Source organism: Mustela nivalis, assembly GCF_964662115.1.
Source record: "Mustela nivalis genome assembly, chromosome: 7".
In the NCBI taxonomy this organism is placed as follows: Eukaryota; Metazoa; Chordata; class Mammalia; order Carnivora; family Mustelidae; genus Mustela; species Mustela nivalis.
Window position 1 is genome coordinate 132,900,758 of NC_139026.1, and position 17,644 is coordinate 132,918,401.

General features: G+C 40.3%; 1 protein-coding gene across 3 annotated transcripts in view; it reads right to left on the minus strand.

Annotated features, from left to right (window-relative positions):
* Positions 1-1,190: 1,190 nt before the first annotated feature.
* PRTFDC1 (phosphoribosyl transferase domain containing 1) overlaps positions 1,191-17,644 on the minus strand; it is a 96,113-nt gene continuing 79,659 nt past the window's right edge. The window contains exons 5-9 of one of the 3 annotated variants that reach the window (XM_082740854.1): positions 10,591-10,608; positions 9,143-9,225; positions 8,606-8,652; positions 5,616-5,692; positions 3,772-5,064 (exon numbers count right to left, since the gene is read on the minus strand). In XM_082740854.1, the coding sequence (XP_082596980.1) occupies positions 5,017-5,064; positions 5,616-5,692; positions 8,606-8,652; positions 9,143-9,225; positions 10,591-10,608 (273 nt within the window). In that variant the 3' untranslated portion in view covers positions 3,772-5,016. Of the gene's footprint in view, positions 1,608-3,771; positions 5,065-5,615; positions 5,693-8,605; positions 8,653-9,142; positions 9,226-10,590; positions 10,609-17,644 lie in introns of those variants that run through there. The other 2 variants (XM_082740855.1, XM_082740856.1) reach the window with 2 other exon arrangements.

Below are 17,644 nucleotides of genomic sequence, written 5' to 3' on the forward strand. Positions count from 1 at the left end.
GATGTTATATAAATATATATAGGGAGTCCCATTCTGGATTAGGTTCTTGGCCAAATTATATGGCAATTCCCTCCTATAAAAGCGGAACTACTTCTAAAGTTTCCACTTGAATTTACATTTACAGAATACTTGGCAAGCAAAAACTATTTTACTATAGTTTTTATTTTTCAAATTTAAGCACCTTAATAATAAGAGAAATAAAACTGCTCTTTTTTTCTTTCTTTTCTTTTTTTTTTTTTAACTGCTCTTTCAAAGTCTTCTTAATCTGGTCCAGACACTATCAGTGGGAAAACATGTATTTCTTTATAATCAAGGTGGGCTATTTCACTGTTCTTTTTATCATTTCCTCTTTCCCCAGGTGGCTAAGTAGTAGTCGTCTTTTTTTCTTTTTTCTTTTTTTTTTTTTTTTGAGGGGGAGGGACAGTGGAGGAGGAAGAGAGAATCTTAAGCAGGCTCTATGCCCAGTATGGACCCAGATGTGGGGCTCCACGCTGAGCTCCATCTCAAGACCCTGAGATCATGACCTGAGCCAAAATCAAGAGTCAGATGCTTAACTGACTGAACCACCCAGGTGCCCCAGTATTCTGTCATTCTTAAAAATCTAGGCAAACAAGCGTGCATTATGACCACTGCATAATGACCTTCTTCTCTAATCTCATGAGTGGAAAATGGGCAAGGGAATAACCTATCTGTGGTAGATTTCTTCTTCAGCTTTCTGACAATGGCCAGAGCCATATACATCCTACCCCACTGGATGATGGTCTTATAATGTTCTTCCATCAAGTGGTAGCAGTCTACGTTCCCTCCCCTTAAACTCAGACAAGTCTTTGTAACTGCTTTGACTAACAGAATTTGGTGGAGAGCCTGTCATTTAAGAGACAGTATGGCTTACACCGGTTCTGTCTCTGTCTTTCTGCACTTGCCTTTGGAACCCAGCTGCCATGTTGTGAGGAAGTTCAAGCCACACGGAGACATCACACAGAAAAATTGACTGACCACAGCCTCAGCTTAGGTTCCTGCCAGCAGCCAGTATCAACCATCAGGCAAACCTTTAGATCAGAGCTATCCACAGAACTTTCTGGGATGGTGGAAATTTTCTATGTGCTAATACGGTAACTTACTCCCTTATGAGGCTATGGAGCAGTGGTAATGTAGCTAGTGCGAATGAAGAAGTGGATTTTAAATTTTACTTCATTTTAGTTCATTAAATTTATTTATTTATTTTTATTATTATTATTTTTAAAGACTTTATTTATTTATTTGACAGACAGAGATCACAAGTAGGCAGAGAGACAGGCAGAGAGAGAGAGAGAGGGGGAAGCAGGCAGAGCAGAGAGCCTGATGTGGAGCTCGATCCCAGGACCCTGAGATCACGACCTGAGCCAAAGGCAGAAGTTTTAACCCACTGAGCCATGCAGGCACCCCTCATTTTAATTCATTTAAATTTAAACAGGTACATGTGGATAATGGCTGCCATGTTGGACCATTTACCGTCACTTGGTTGTAGCCGTCAGCCTTTGAATCTTCCAGCTGAAGCAAAAGACTTCACGAAGCAGAAGCAAACCATCCCCACGGTGCCTGCTCCATCTTCCTAATTCTCATAAGCCCTGAGAAATAATAATTGCTCATTTAAACTACTCAGTTTGGGGAGTGATTTGTTACAGAGCCATTGATAATGATACACTGTTTCTACTGTTTACTTATTTTTAGTTTTCCACAGTAAATAAAAATGTGCGGGCCTTTCCCATCTTTTAAAAGCCCTCTAGCTGTGGTTATGTGTCTCTGGTCTTCATAGCCAGGTTTCTTGAAAGAGTCGTCTACACTCACTACCCTATTTGCAGCTTATTTACTAGCCAATACCTATTAGCTCTGGATAAAAACAAAGTCACAGTAACATTAGTTAAGGCTTATTTCTCCCCCTTAGAAAATGCAGGACTTTATTATCCCACTCTGTCTTCATGGCCTCTCCTACTAATCTCTGAGCAAAGCCCACCCTAGCAGAAAAAGCCAGAAAAGGGGGTCCTTTGGGCCAAGAAATGGCAAAAACATTTTTTCCCCCTTTGGGAATGGATTATGCATGGCCCTCGATGAAATGCCAATGGCCTGTCCCAGTGTGTGGCCCAAAGGCTAGGGTGAAAGCGGCTCTTTCAGTTGGGGTCTTTGTCTCCTTCTCTCCATGGGGTTCAGAACCAAACATGGTGGATGGCTGGGCCAAGAAACAAAGCAGTCTTCTCCATGTACACCTTCGTCCCTCTACATGCATCCCAACATCAACGCACAAACCTCCCTTCTACCCCTTTGCTCCCCTCCTGAAACTAGCCTGCCCACCAGCCCTCAAGTGTCATCTGGTGATCCCAAAGGAACTTTATGATGGCACAGTAACAACAAGTCCCAAATGCTATTTTTGCCCAAATTAACCAGACATCTGGGTGGGGAGTGTGATTTAGGGTTTTGATTTCCAAGAACATACTACCTCTATTACACAAGTGAGGAAATATTTCCATGACACCAGTTCTCTAGAAGTGGGATGGGCCACCTTCTCTCTCCATTGGGGAAACCCAAGTTCATCCCATGGGAGGCTGAAAAAATGCTCAGAAGGCCTGGAACATGGTAAACCATTTTATACCCAAAGACATCCAAAGGTTAAACAAGGTGCATCAAGATTCAACTATTTGCAGTTCACTCTGGGAGTGCATGGTTCAATATTGGATACATTCCAACCCAGTAAGAAAGAACCAATTTATAATGAAGCATTCTAATTTGTATGGAATATCCCAAAGTATTACTTATTAGGTAACTATATTACTGTAGCAAAAGTATTACTAATTACTGTAACTGAATCCAAATAAAACATCACACACTTGTCTGTCCCTGCCCCACCCCCACCAATCAATCAGCTTTGGAACACCAAATTAATAATTGCATTGGTTGCTAAGCAGGTTATGAGTTTTCACATTTTTGGTCTGGATTGAAAAAACCCTGAGGTATTAAACCGATTAGAGTTTTGCAAGAGAAAAGGAAATACTATTTTTCCCAAGATGACATTCTTGGATATCACTGTCAAAATATTGTGTGATAGGAAAAAAATTGTAGGAATGATTAAATTTCTTGTATGTTTAATGGATTTTTCTTTTTCAGCATTAACTAGCATAAGTCCTTCTCAAGATTTTGTGAAGCAGATCAATTTCCTTCCTAATTCAAATAAACATTCAGTCCTCAGAAATTATACTGACATTTGCTAAAACTCAACATTCTATAAAAAATACTTTTGTAAAGATTATGGATACTTTTATATTTATAATCAAATGTATCTGGGTTTTTCTAGGGCTAGGTGGCATAGTGAAAACTGTTTAGAACACAAATTTGATAATTTAAGAAACTGTCCAATTAGCATTTTCAATCTCTAACTTGGTAACTGATTCTTCTACGGAACAAAGCTAAAAGGAATTCCCTGTGCTGGTTTCTCACTTGAGATATCTGGGTGTGGTTTATTTTCTTCTCTGACTGGAACAAAGATATTCAGGAAAATCTTTTACAACTAAAATTCTTTGTCTTACAAACAAGCTTAAGGAGAAAAAGAAAAAGCAGTAGATCAAGTCTGGCTTAATCGTTTGCTTATACTAGTGCATATACTGGATTTTTTCCAGCTTAACAAAAATAAAGCCTCAGGAAAGATATATGCAGTAGTATATTTAAGCTACTGGCTCACACATTTTAATGGCTGAAAGTATATAAAAAATACAAAGGCGGAAGAAAAACAGTAAGCAGTTATGAAATGTAACAAGGTTTTTTATTCTTTATTAGTTTAAAGGAAGCTAGAACCTGATAACAATATGCCATATATGGTTCAGAACCAAACAAAGGCCGCTTAGTTATTTATTTTGCATTTTCTCCTTTTAGGAAGTGAGAAAAAAAAAAAAAAACAGTTCTATTGGCACTCAAGTGTACTTTCAATTAAAATTCCCATAAATTAGAAAACATCTCATTAAACAGTGGAAATGGAAAAAAAATGTTATTCAGAAAAAAACTTTCTTAAGTGTGCTGGTTTTCTGTAATGCCTTGGGCTGTCAGATAAGCCTTCTAAGATCACTCAAAAAAATTATTCAACCTCTGTGTTCATGTTGATGATAATATATAACAGTGTCTTGTCCTTTGATGTAAATAAGAGGAAAAACCTCAGACTTGCTTCGATTTGAATTGAACCCCCCGCTCCGCGAATTCTGCCATTTGCTCATGTCCCACACAAATAAAGAGACGCAGCTTAGAAACGAGGGCCTTGCTGCCATTGTATTTTTTCTAATTAAAATTCAGAGTATTAAACACAGTTGAGTACATCCATGCAGGCATGACACACCGTTATCACACACCGGAAGCCAGTATCAACAGCACTGAGCAAAGGCTCATCTCATAACATCATTAAGATTCATTATATGCTACAGTTCAAAAAGGCTTTGTCAAAGCAAATAGTTATGGCCTGCCAGAAATGCACAAATAGAAATTTATATGAAATTGTTCTTTCTCTCCTTTTTTCGTATGGGACTCTAGTTGCAGTCCCAGGATTTGGGTTCAGAGCTTAACTGGAAAGCCTTCCAAGTTTCTTCAGATTGCAAAATGTCACCCAAACGGAATATTAAAAAAAAAAAAAAAAAAAGTTAAGTGAAAAATATTTGAGTAACTAGGTGGGGGGATGGTGATCAAGCTTAAAGGCTGTGTTGGAATCAAGAAAGGTGAAGTTTCAGAGAGTGTGAAGGTAGATAGAACTCATGAGTCACAAGGCGGAGTATTTAATTTGGAACAAGTCAAATAAAGCATTGCTTTCTTTTCCTTAACAACCTTTGTTACTCTTTATGTTATAACCTCAGAAAAGAAAGCTCTCTCATTAAAACATTTTTTTTTTCTTCTTTTATATCCTGCTGAGTGAAGATGCCTGGGGAGACAAACTCTACATGCTGGCTTTCCAACTGTGGTCATAAGTTACGATGTTATCTGGAGAGTCGATGGTGAGAATTGACTCCTCTAGACCCGGTACTTTTCTTTGCCATGCTCATTGATCACGCATATGTGCTGAAACAATAGATGATTTAAATGACTTATTTTCTCAACAAAATAGGAGGTGCAGAGAATGTAATGCAGTGATAACAGAATGTCATCTTAAAACTGGTTATTGTTCATTCAAATTACGTGTGCGCATTTATGTGTGTGCACGTATAGAAAATCTAAAGAGACCCAATCGAATGCTTGAAAAAGTTTCATCATTGTTCTGGTTTTGAGCTCTATTATGAATCTGGCTCCCTGGGTCACAAAGTGCACACAACTGGTCCACTTTAGGTAGGATGTTTACCTCTAGATCATTCAACATTTGTCAAGGTCACACAGCTGAGGGGTCTACACTAGAGGTCCATGTGTTTATGTTGACACTATTTCTCCAAATGGGGAATAGGAACTGCATGCAACCGTAATTGGAATTATGAATGAAAAGTGCCCAGAATAGTCCCGACACAGAAGATACTCAGTATGTGGCAGCCATCATGACTACTATTTTAATAATTTGTAAAGTTCGTATAATTGTTAAGTTCTTGTGAAAAGGAGGTTAGGGATTTGCATGCATGACTTACATTTAGATCTCTGAAGTATTCATTGTAATCTAAGGCATAACCCACCACAAATAAGTTTGGAATCTCAAATCCAACATCTGAGGAGAGAGAGCGAGAACAAAAAAGAAGGAATCAAATGAGTAGAAAGTCACCATATGCTAATGTTGGCACTTAAACTGGAGGATCTTTCATTTAAGCAGAAGCAAGTGTGAGAGAAATGATAAGCAAAGCATAGGATGAGCCCAACGGGTCCTGGACCAGAGTGACTAGGCAGGTAGTCAGGTAGACAGGTAGACAAGCAAACATACGAGGAAGGATGGCTGTACTCCTACCACACAGAGCTGAGAAAGGGCTCAGCCAGCTCAGGGGAGATCATGAAGTATGTGTGAGTTAGTCATGGAGCCCCCTGGTTCCAAAGCGAGCAGTATCCAATGATATAATGCCAAAGGAAATACTTGGAAGCATAAAGTGCAGTTCACACAGCAGTATTCCAATCCTGTACTACTTGACTAGGTACACAGGCTGTTGCCACTGGAAGCCATTCACCCACTGTGCTCAGTGCCCTCAGCTGGACAAAGGCCTGGGAAGCCAAACCTGGGACACCAGATGACAGGAAGTGGGATTGTTCAGTTTGAGGAACAGAACACTAAGGGTTATTCTAACACTAGTCTTTGAATCCAGGAGACAGATGATATGAATTAGCTCTCTATCTCTATTGTGGGAAGAATGGGAGTAAATGAATTTAAGTGCAGTATGAGGTACTTAGGTTAAACAAAGGAAAAATGTCTTGAAAGGAAGGTGATTTTTGTGGAAAAGGATCTTTAAGGAACAGGCAGTAGTGGTCCTTCACAGGTCTTGGAACAGAATAAATGTGCCTATCATCCAATGGTTTTTTAAACTCTTTTCAGTTTTTTTTAATCTGTTTGTTTATTACAGCATTGCAGATGAGAGAGGAGCTCAGTTTTATGAAACTGGACTTCGGTATAGCCAATGGACTTAGAGCATGGAGAAAGTTGTTCCTCTGGTGACATCACAACCACTGTGATTCCTATCACCAAAGATGTTTCCCATGGAGTAGGTAACTAGCTCCTGCTTGTAGAAAGTGCCAGAAGAGAGGGGCTTACTTTCTAAAGGATTGCATTATAGGTCACTGATAGAAACCCCCTTTGGTCCCTCCACCCTGTACATTGCCTTAAGAAAAATAATCAAAGAGGAGAAGCTAGAGCAGAAGAAAAGATGTCAGGGCATATAGAAGATGTCATTGAGCATACGGGAAAGAGTCAGTTACGAGAAAGGAATCAAAAGTGTCAAGCCTGAGAAATCCAGGGAGAAGAAACAGAGATTCTGAACCAGCTAAAACGGTATTAGTAAATCCCAGAGCACCCGGGCTGTCACCATAGTAACAACATCACAGGGACCAGAACAATGCCTACAGTAGGCATGGCACCTGGGATTGGCTAAAGCCAGTTCCGAAGATCAAATCTCCAGAGCTTTCGGGGAGGGAAAGAAGGACATTGGATCAGTAGATGAGGGGGATGGTTAGGAATCAGGGTGACCTACGTCCAGCTAGAAAATGGGTGCATTTCCTACACTTCTATTTGCACTTGGCAGATGTTACTTATAGACGTAGTGCAAGAGCAAGACAGTGATCAGAACCAGACTGACTCCGGTCAATACTGACTCTCCACTTACGGCAACGTGACCTTCCCAAACCATTCAACCTTGTTGTGTTCAATTTCCTCAGCTGTAAAATGGGCATCACAAGAGCAACTACTTTGGACGAATGTTGTGAGGAGGAAATGTGTTGATCTCTGTGTTGCCCTTAGAAGAGTGGAGGGCCATGGTGACCTCTTACTGGTGTTATCAGCCATTATTTTATTCATGTTGTTGCTGTCAGTGATGCAAATAATCTGTAATTAGTTGGCTAGGTCTGAGGCGAATCTTTCAACTTCAGTTAAATTTTCTCTGTGAGATCTTCCATGATTTCCTTCGAAGATTTCTGTTTACTAACTTTGCCTAACCTTACTGCAACCAGAGTATATTTTCCAGGCCAGGACCTGGACGGGGACATGCTGTTGGTTCTATCTGCCCAGCACGGATGAAACTTGTTTTTAGAATAAAGAGTCACTTGTGAAATGTCATTACCCGTTCATAGCATGCGTCTCTTGCTCTGATGTTTTTTCAGCTTGCTGATGAGAACCACAGCCAAATGATCCCAGAGGCTTTAGAGCAAATGTAAGTTATAAAAATCAAGCTGAAGTCTGCCTATGTGAGTGAAAAAAAAGTCGCCTCTAGTGTTAGAATAATAAATAATCAGGCTGCTTGTTTATTCTTCCTGGCATTGGAACTATTCATATTATGGGAAGGAGAGTAGCCAAGTGCCCTCTATGAGCCAAATCCTCCAGGACATATGAAGTCAAGTACAAAGATGATATATGGAGATACTTCCTCGGCCAATTCTCTGCGTTATTGAACTTTCCTTTGAGGGTGACGAGAGAGGTGTCTTGAATTTCCCCCTTTTGCATGCTAAAATTCAGGCTTGCTGAAGGTTGGCCTTGAGCGTTGTCTGGTGACAGTTCCTGGAGATGGTAAGAGGATCCCTCTACCTTCCCGGTCTGACTGACAGGGCCAGTGGCCAAGGCAGGGATCCTGCATGTCAGCCAGTCGGGTGGGGTCAAGTCTCCCTCTACCCCCCTGAAGCCCATTTGCTGAGTTCTTTGGCTTTAAGGTGCTATGGAAAACCTAAACACGAAACTATCCATTGCACACAACAGAGTTTCTGTGAAAAACGTGAACTGGGAGATTAAAAACTCTCATTGTAAAGGGTTCTGTCCTGTTGTAAAGGGTTCTATCGGCAAGGCTGGGGAGACCTCGGGAGATCTGTGGGACTATCAAACCTTTCCAGCTTCTGCATCACACGGAATGCTGGCAAATAGGAAACCAGACATTCTTCAACACGAAACAACACCAGCCAACCAAGTAAGCAACCAATAGAAAGCAAACCCACTTACAGTCGGGTCTAAAGCCGTCACTTCTAGGTGTTCTCTTCACCAACAAACTAGCATTAAAAAAAAAAAAAAAAAAAAGCGTTTAGTGATCCAGATAAAACTTCTGGTAATTGCAAATAGAACCGAACATCATTAAAATAGGTATCCCTCCTCCCCCACCTCCCGGAGCACATGGGGCACCATCCCAGCCCCCTAATTCATGCTCTTGCTACCGGGGCACCACATCAGTGATTCTAGATAAAAGGAAGGGAAAGGGGCGCTGGCATCAGGCTCCGCCAGCTGCTCCCGGAAGCCGCTAATGGAGGCGCAGTAACGAGAGGCTCAGACACCCAGCAAAGCATGTCCTCTTCCCCTTCCTCTGTCTCCGGCTGGCACTCAAATGGGGCTATTTGTTCAATGTGGTCAAGCCATAACACCCCAGGGCAAAGGGTCACTGGTTTGGAAAAGACTGCTCTCTTTGGGGACAACCTCCTGTGTTAGCGCCCCTCTCGGGCTTCTTTGGACACACAGAAGCATCAATGACGTGAGTGTCCTACTCACCTGGCGACCTTCACCATGTTGGGCTTGTACTTCTCTATGCTACTGAGCAGCGCCCTCATGGTCTTCCCAGTTCCAACGACATCCTTTGCAAAGAAGACAGACACGTTCAGCTGGGCGCATTTGGACGGCATAACAGATTTTGCATCAAGACAGATGACTGTATGCCTTATTAATAATGCATCCTAATTAGAATTGCCATCAGATGGAGTCAAAGTAGGAAGCGGGGTTGGTTCCATTTTTTAGACAGGTGCCTCTCTTGGAAGCTTGGCTTAGGGGAGTATATCGGTGAATATTTCCTCTTGGAATCCTTGAGCCGTGTTGAAATCTAAGTTTGGCCTTTGGAGAGCCTGTGGGGCTGCTCGCTGAGCACACTGGGACTCGTGCACGCACATGCAAGGACCAAATTTGGCCCCGAGGTTATGTGACACAATACAGAACGCATGAATTTTCATGGACGTGGGATGTACATCTGAATACACTGAATGGATAAACGCCTCCCCCTTGCCCTCCCCACTCAATAGGGCATTCTGTGGCCGGGAAGTGAGATGTGTCTGGACGGCAGCTGGTGACAGCCTGTGAATTCTGAGGGTACGAGGCTGCAGTGAGCCTCGGCTCATCTCTGCTGATGAGCTGCTGCACAATTAGAGGAGAATGGGCAGCAGAAATGTATTGTCCTTGGGACAGAAATCAGCTGTCGGGAGCTGATTATCAAAACAACAGGTCTGAATTTAGCCAGGGTTGGGCAATTCGCTTGGCTAGAGGGTTTACTTCCTGGCTTAGGTCTGAGCCGGGAGGACTGCAGATACAAACGGAGCACACAGGCAATTGTGTAACAAAAGCTTGAAAACAGCTCTCTTGAATTCCTGCCAGTTGATAAGACAGGCGTGCTCTTGAAGGAAAAGTGGCCATGTGCTGTATTAAGTCCGCTGCTTCCGAAGGACCCGTTCTCTCCCATTTTTCTTTTTTAGCAGAAAACGAAATTAAATTATAGCTTTCTCTTGGATTGCCATTTGAAAATTGATTGTATTTATGACTTGGTTGCTGAAGGTAGAATTGTTTGAAGTCCTTAGGGGTCATTAGCAAGAACACTGACTCAAGGGTGAAAAGAGTTCAAACCTTGGTTTTGCTATTCCATACATTTGGTTCTGTTGGGCTAGTTTCCTCTTCTGTAAAAATGTCTGATTTGCACATCGGTAGAAGAACCAATGTAGACGGGCGTGAAATTAGACATAAAAACGGATAAAGTACCACAAAACTATTATTCCAAAGCTTTTATTCTAAACTGTTTCAGGCCACTGATTCTAGTTAGCTCTTAGGAAATCTGGAGAGCCATGTGCACAGTGGAAATTCAATAAATCCTTGACCAATTGGATAATAAGTTCTATATTTCAAAACTCACCATTAGATTCTTTCAACTTCCCCGTATGGATAAAGAAAAGTCAGCTTACCTCAACAATGAGGACGTTCTGAAATTAAACAAACAAAAACCAACGCAACAGTTATTAAGAATACGATGCAAATCTGGCTCACAAGACAGACCCACATTTTTGCTTACAGTTAGAAATTTCACAATTTGTTTAGCTGGTCCTCCCCTACCCATCAAACTCAAATGCTCGGTGGTCATGTAGGTATCTCAGGTTCATGTTAACAGTCTCTCTGCAAATATTTGGTGCTACCATATTGGTATCTATATTGAGGTTAGCAGGGTCATGTCAGATCCTAGACCTGTCTGAAGACCTATCTACAAGGTCACCCCATGTCCCTAATTCCGGCAAGCATCCCATCCAAGCATTCCTTGGCACACAAAGTTTATAAGAGGGACACAAAGTTTACCAGGAAAATAAGCCACATAAACTATGTTGTTAATGGAGACAGCGCTCTGCGGAAAGATCATATATTCAGCTCTGACAGTCCTGTATTCCTGCATAGCTACCGGTCATTGGGGATTCTGTGTTTACTCTTGGATTTTCAACCCCGAGGAAGGGTTGGGCTAGGGAGAGCTCTATGAATCGCCTGGTTGATATCTTAAGAAGCATGGTTGGGTTCCTTGTTATGTGCTCTCAAGGTCTACCTCTCCTTCTCCCCTAAAAACGCTGACTATGTTTCATTTCAATTCCTGTTTGATACCTGTCTTCCCACTAGAATATAAGCTCCACGAGGATGGGGATCATGTCTGTCTTGCTTACTATTCTCAGTCCCTAGGGTATATAGAGCTGCATATAGATGCTTAGCAATTATTTACTGAATGGAGGATTAATAACTGATGACACTGATTAATGAGTTAAAACCAACCAATTAAATGGATTAGTAGTTATATGTCAGTACTGTCGCCCGAATTAAAACACGACTGTGTTAATATGACATTGCAATGAACTGAAGGGTGTGGATATGATGTAAAGTTGTTTTCCTTTGGATGACTCTTATTTCTCCCTGTGATTCATATGATACTTTAAAAATTCTATCAAGGCTTACACCTTAGGAAGCTCATTTACGCCTAGTGCAAAAGAGATTTAAGTAATGAAAGTGTTAGTCAACCAACCAAAACCATATTTACTTTATGTACCACGTGCTTCTTAGAAGGAAATATCTTTCTGGAACTGTTTTCCTCTTAGGTATAATCATTAAATAGTCATTTAGTCATTAAATACATTTTTAAAAATTTTATCTATTTTTTGAGAGAGAGAGTGTGTGTAAGGTAGGGGACGGGTATAGGGAGAGAGCCAAGCAGGCTCCCTGCTGAGCACAGAACCCAATGTGGGGCTCGATCCCAGGACCCTGACATCATGACCTGAGCAGAAGTCAGATGCTTAACCGATGGAGCAATCCACCCCCCCCCAAATTAAATACATTTAAAAAATCCTAGTTTTATCATTGAAATGTAAGCTTATCTCATCCACTTTTAAAGTAGGTCATGACCACAGTATCCTCTACCCTAAAAGTCCCAGAGACAGAGGAGTCCCCTTGGTATTCTGAACACATTTGCTATGTTCTTAACCATTATCCCACGACAGTTAGTTAGGATGTGCATTTTTAGTCTGATTGAGGCTTACCAACCATGCCTGTTAACCAACCCAAATACTTGGAGAATACTTGGTTAATTTAATTCCCTAGCTCATAATCTTTTTTTTGTTTGTTTGTTTCAATCTTATAATGAAAAACTCTTTAAAACTCTGTTAGTCTGCCTTCTTGCCTAATTAGATAAAGTGCACAGAACATAATTAAATTTGTTGTTTAAAAGCTTGGAACCTCGCAAAGCAGGAGTCATCTTTGAATGAATTAGCTTTAACTGTAAGATATAGTGGTGACTGGGAAGTGGGACTTAAATGTGTACTAATCCAGAAATACATGATAAAAATTACTTAAACATATTTTAAAATCAAGGAATGCATATACAGATTCAAAATCAAATAGAAAAGTCTAAATATTTTCTAAATGTTGCTGTGTATCTAACTGTAAAGTATTTAAAAATGCTTATGTACTTTATATTAAAGTTATCATGGCATTCTATATTATGCATAGCCAAAATATTATCACACCTAACAAAAATGACAAGAATCCTTTTATTTTCTGTTTTTCATTTTTTCTAGTTTTATCGAGGCATAATTGTATTACACATACACATAAACTTCTACACCATATAAGTTTAAGGTGTACAGCATGATGGTTTGATTTATGTATATTATAAAATGATTACCTCAAGAAATTTAGTTAGCACCCATCATCTCACATAGATACAGTAAGAGAAGAAAGCAAAAAAAAGGAAATTTTTTCCTTATAATGAGAACTCTTAAGATTTACTCTCTTAACAGCCTTTGTATATAACATACAACAGTGTTAGCTATAGTCATTGTATTGTACATTTCATCCCTAATACTTATTTATCTTATAACTGAAAGTTGGAACCTTCTGGTCACCTTCCTCTGATTTCCCTACCCCCAACCCCACCCTCTGCCTCAGGTAACCACAAATCTGATCCCTTTTTCTGTGAGTCCAGTTTTTGTGTTGTTTTGTTTTATTTTAGATTCCACCTGCAAATAAGATCACACGGTATTTGTCTTTCTCTATCTGACTTATTTCACTTAGTATAATGCTCTCAGGGTCCATCCATGTTCTCACAAATGGCAGGATTTCCCAGTTTCTTATGGTTGAATAATATTCCATCGTGTGTGTGTGTGTATCACAACTTCTTTATATAGCAATAATTTCTTAATATCATATATAAAACTTAGGACATATTTAGATTGCCCTAGTTGTCTTTAAAATGGCCTTTGTAGCAGGTCTGGGTAATTAAAGCCCATGTATTGGGTCTTTAATTCTCTTTTAATTTAAAAGTCTCCTTTACTTACTACTATTTCCCAATTTAATAATTTTAGACATTATCTACTTACAATATTATATAAGGATAAGAATTTTGTTGTTTTACACTATCTCACTTCTTTTTCCACCCCCCGGGGTAGATACTTTGTTATGACTGTATCTTCTTGTACTGCTCATGTTTTTTCCCACTACAGAGTCAAGTAGTATACTATAATTACGTTCCCTTTTAGTTTGTTTCTTTCCTTGGAATTCCTAATTGTTTTCCCTGTCATCATCCATTGTCTTAGACTGCAACAACCCTCCTTTTCTTTATTTTTCTCTTTCTCTCTTTCTCTTTCTTTCTTTCTTTCTTTCTTTCTTTCTTTCTTGGAAGGATTGTTATGAAAAAAAATTAGTTAATTATGGTTTAACTATATTTCTCAAAGGATTTTGGAGGATTAAAGAGGTTAAGTGGGTTGATAAAATCTGTAACAACATAAAGAACTTTCTGAGTTGTGTATAGTATTTAAAAAATAAAATTATTGGGGCACCTGGGTGGCTCAGTGGGTTGGGCCTCTGCCTTTGGCTCAGATCATGGTCTGGGGTCCTGGGATCAAGCCCTGCATCATGATGGCTCTCTGCTTGGCAGGGAGCCTGCTTCCCCTCTCTCTCTGTCTGCCCCTCTGCCTACTTGTGATCGCTCTCTCAAATAAATAAAATCTTAAAAAAAATTAAAATTATTCAGTGGGTTCATAAATGATGGTCAAGGGAATACTGATATAAAAAAACCCATCTGCTACTGAAAGGGGGCTATGCAGAAATCTAGAATTCTTCAGTGAGTTAAATAGAGTAGTCAATACAGATATTTCTTTTCCTTTACAGAACATCACACTATTTTCAAATTCTTTCCTAAGTAATATGTGCGTTTATTGTCCAGATTGTTAGAAACCTACCTGTTGTATGAAAAATTCACTTCCCAAAAAAGCAATACCTTTAGTACCTTTGGAAATTGCCATACAGAACAAATAGCTCAAGAGTACAGAGAAAGTGACTGCCCCAACTTTGGAAACATTTTCACTACCGTCTAAGAGTACTATTCTCTTTACATTTTAACATAACAGAATTAGCTCCACAAAGGGACAAAGACAAATTCATCTTTATACAATCAGCATATAACATGGAGACCAGTGGAAACGATCTTCTGTTTCCATTTCCACAGAAATGCCTGTGGAACAAATCAACAATTTTGACCCCATTTCTTTCTCTAGTCTGTTATACTTTTGACACATTCCCTCCATTATTTTTCCTTAACGATGTACAATTCCCCCTTAACTGAGCTATAATTAATGTCTACTGCTTTTTAATTTTGCACCAAGAAATCTTCGAAAATCCCCTCTCTCTCTCTCTCTTTTTTTTTTTTTTTTTTTTTTTTTTTTTGGAGTGGGCACCCTTAGCAATTTTTTCAGGACAAGCTGTGCCTCTTAAATGCTTCCAATCTGATAACTCCCATCACTGAATCTGAGATGTCTGCCAGTTACTGTCTTAGTCATCTCATCACACCTAGCTCATTTCCTCCTGGAAAGTAAGTAAAATTTGCAACCTGGGAGGGCCACAGGCAAAAATTCTATGGGGTTCTCTCGAGTGTGTCCTTTCGTTGCTATGGTGCAATTCCGATGGAAGCTAATCACCTCAAGTTTCCTGAAGAAAAAGAAAGGAAAGAAGAAAAAGAAGAAAAGAAAGAAGGAAGGAGTTATACAAATCTAAGTGATTTTCTTAAATAGGTTATTCCCACGTTCAGTCTTTTAAGATACAGACTGATTAGCACACCACAGGCTAATGGCAGCGACACAGTTTTGCAGCTATGGTCACGCCCAGCAGAGGGATGGCAGTAATGCTGATGGACTCATTGTGGGTGCGGAGCATGGGTACGAGTGTGAATATGAACCCCACGGAGAAAGGAATGCAGTGGAGCATTTCACTTTATGTGATAATTCACAAAATTGCCAGAATCATCAGTCGGTGGGCATTTCCATTATTGTTCTCAGCCTAGTCAGATGCAATAAAAAGGAATGATTTAAATAGTTAAGGCAGCCAAGGAGGAAATTTGGCAGGTTCTGACGCTTCATTCTGGCATTCGATTAGAAACTTATTTGGTGGAGGAAGGTGGCACGTCTCCTGAAATCTTGCATTTAACCTGCACATCTGTGTTTTCCTGTTGCCAGATTTGGGTCTGCCTCCATGCGTTTGGTTTTATTCCACCCCTTTCAAAGATTTCCCTTGAACATGAATAAAATCTTCTTGCTTTAATGGATACACACATTTTATGAAGTGCCAGGATTAAATCAACTCTGAAAAAAAATCACCCAGAGAGCACGTTGTGCAGACAGCTTGAACACACCGAGGAAAACGCTTTTAAACACTGTGAGCCGACGAGGCCATTTAACTTAATCATTGAGGGTTCCCTTTATTCAATAGCCATGACCTATTTAGAGCCATGACTCAGCCAGCTTCCCTTATGGGTTTCCTTTTCTTTGCTTTAAAGAGAAAGAAAGAAAGAAAGAAAGAAAGAAAGAAAGAAAGAAAGAAAGAAAGAAAGAAAGAAAGAAAGAAAGAAAGGAAGAAAAGAAGAAAGCAGGAAGGAAAGAAAGAGAGAAAGAAAGAAGGAAAGAAAAGTAAAAAGAGGAGCCAAGAAAGAGAGAAGTCCGTGGGGTTTGTAGTCTCTTTTCTGAATATTTTAATCCACACATCTTTAGAGAATTTAAGAAGTTATGGAGTACAGTTATGGGGCTTATAATGTATGGATAATTATATAGGTAAGCTATGTCCCCATGTTTTTAAAAGTTCTTTTATAAACAAATTTGATAAAAAAAAAAAAATCTTTCCAGGGTTCCTGGGTGGCTCAGTTGGTTGAGCATCTGACTCCTGATTTCAGCTCAGGCCATGCATGATCTCAGGGTTGTGAGATCGAGCCCTGCATCGGGAACCACGCTCAGCCAGGAGTCTGCTTGAGTTTCTCTCCCTCTGCCTCTTCCCTCTGTCCCTCACCCCACTCACACACTCTCTCTCTCAAATAAAGAAATAAGTCTTTAAAAAAAAATCTTTTCTAACTCTCCCTCCTTCATTTTGTCATTTAGCTCTGCTACTGCTCCTTTGGAAAGTGCTGTGCCTTCTCCAAGGCCCCTTCTCAGCTCCTGTGGTTCTAGTGCCCGTGTGTGCCCTATCCATGGGGCCTCCTGACTAGTTTCTCTGCCTGGAGTCTCTCTCCCTCCCTCAGTTACTCTACCTTCCTATTAAGTTCACTTTCCCGAAACACAGCTTCTTGGTTTTTTTTTTTTAAGATTTTATGTATTTATTTGACAGAGAGAAATCACAAGTAGATGGAGAGGTAGGCAGAGAGAGAAAGAGGGAAGCAGGCTCCCTGCTGAGCAGAGAGCCTGATGCAGGACTCGATCCCAGGACCCTGAGATCATGACCCGAGCCGAAGGCAGCGGCTTAACCCACTGAGCCACCCAGGCGCCCCCGAAACACAGCTTCTTGATGTCATTTCTCCTCAAAAACGTTTGCGACTCCTCTTTGCTTTTCTGAGCGAGTTAAATGCTTTATTGAGACATTTAATATATTCTACAAACCAAACCCAATTTACATTCTCCGTGTTTTAAAGCATTGTTTCTCTATTTTGAGCTGATTTCCTTGGGTCACGTTGGTCTGCTCTGGTCCTCCAGCTCTCTCATTTCCTTCCTTTGTCCCTCATTGCGCGATTCTCTTCCTCCCTCTTCTCAAGCGTTTTCTCTCCCTTTCCCCCAGGCTTTCTGGTCCCAAGCGAAACCACTTCCACTTGTGAAGACAGTCACAGTCCCAAGGAATCATTCCTTCTCTGGATTTCTTTAAGGGCAAGGAAAGAATGTCGTGTGGGAAGACTCTTGAAGTTCTTCTCGGGGTGCCGAATGTTAAAAAAAAATGTACAAGTTGATGGCGGTGTAATCAGATAATGATAAATGCAGCTTCAGTGTAAATGTATTGATTGAGAAATTGTGTAATCACTTTGTAAGGGAGAAGTTGGATGATGGCCTCCAACAACCCTTCCATCCCACGCAGCTGTTTACTACGACTCGACTTCGCTCTACAACCACTGAAGAAAGTACCCACCTGTTGTTGGGCACCTTTTCAAGTTTGTTTTTCTCCCACCATGCTGGTGTACATTCTGCA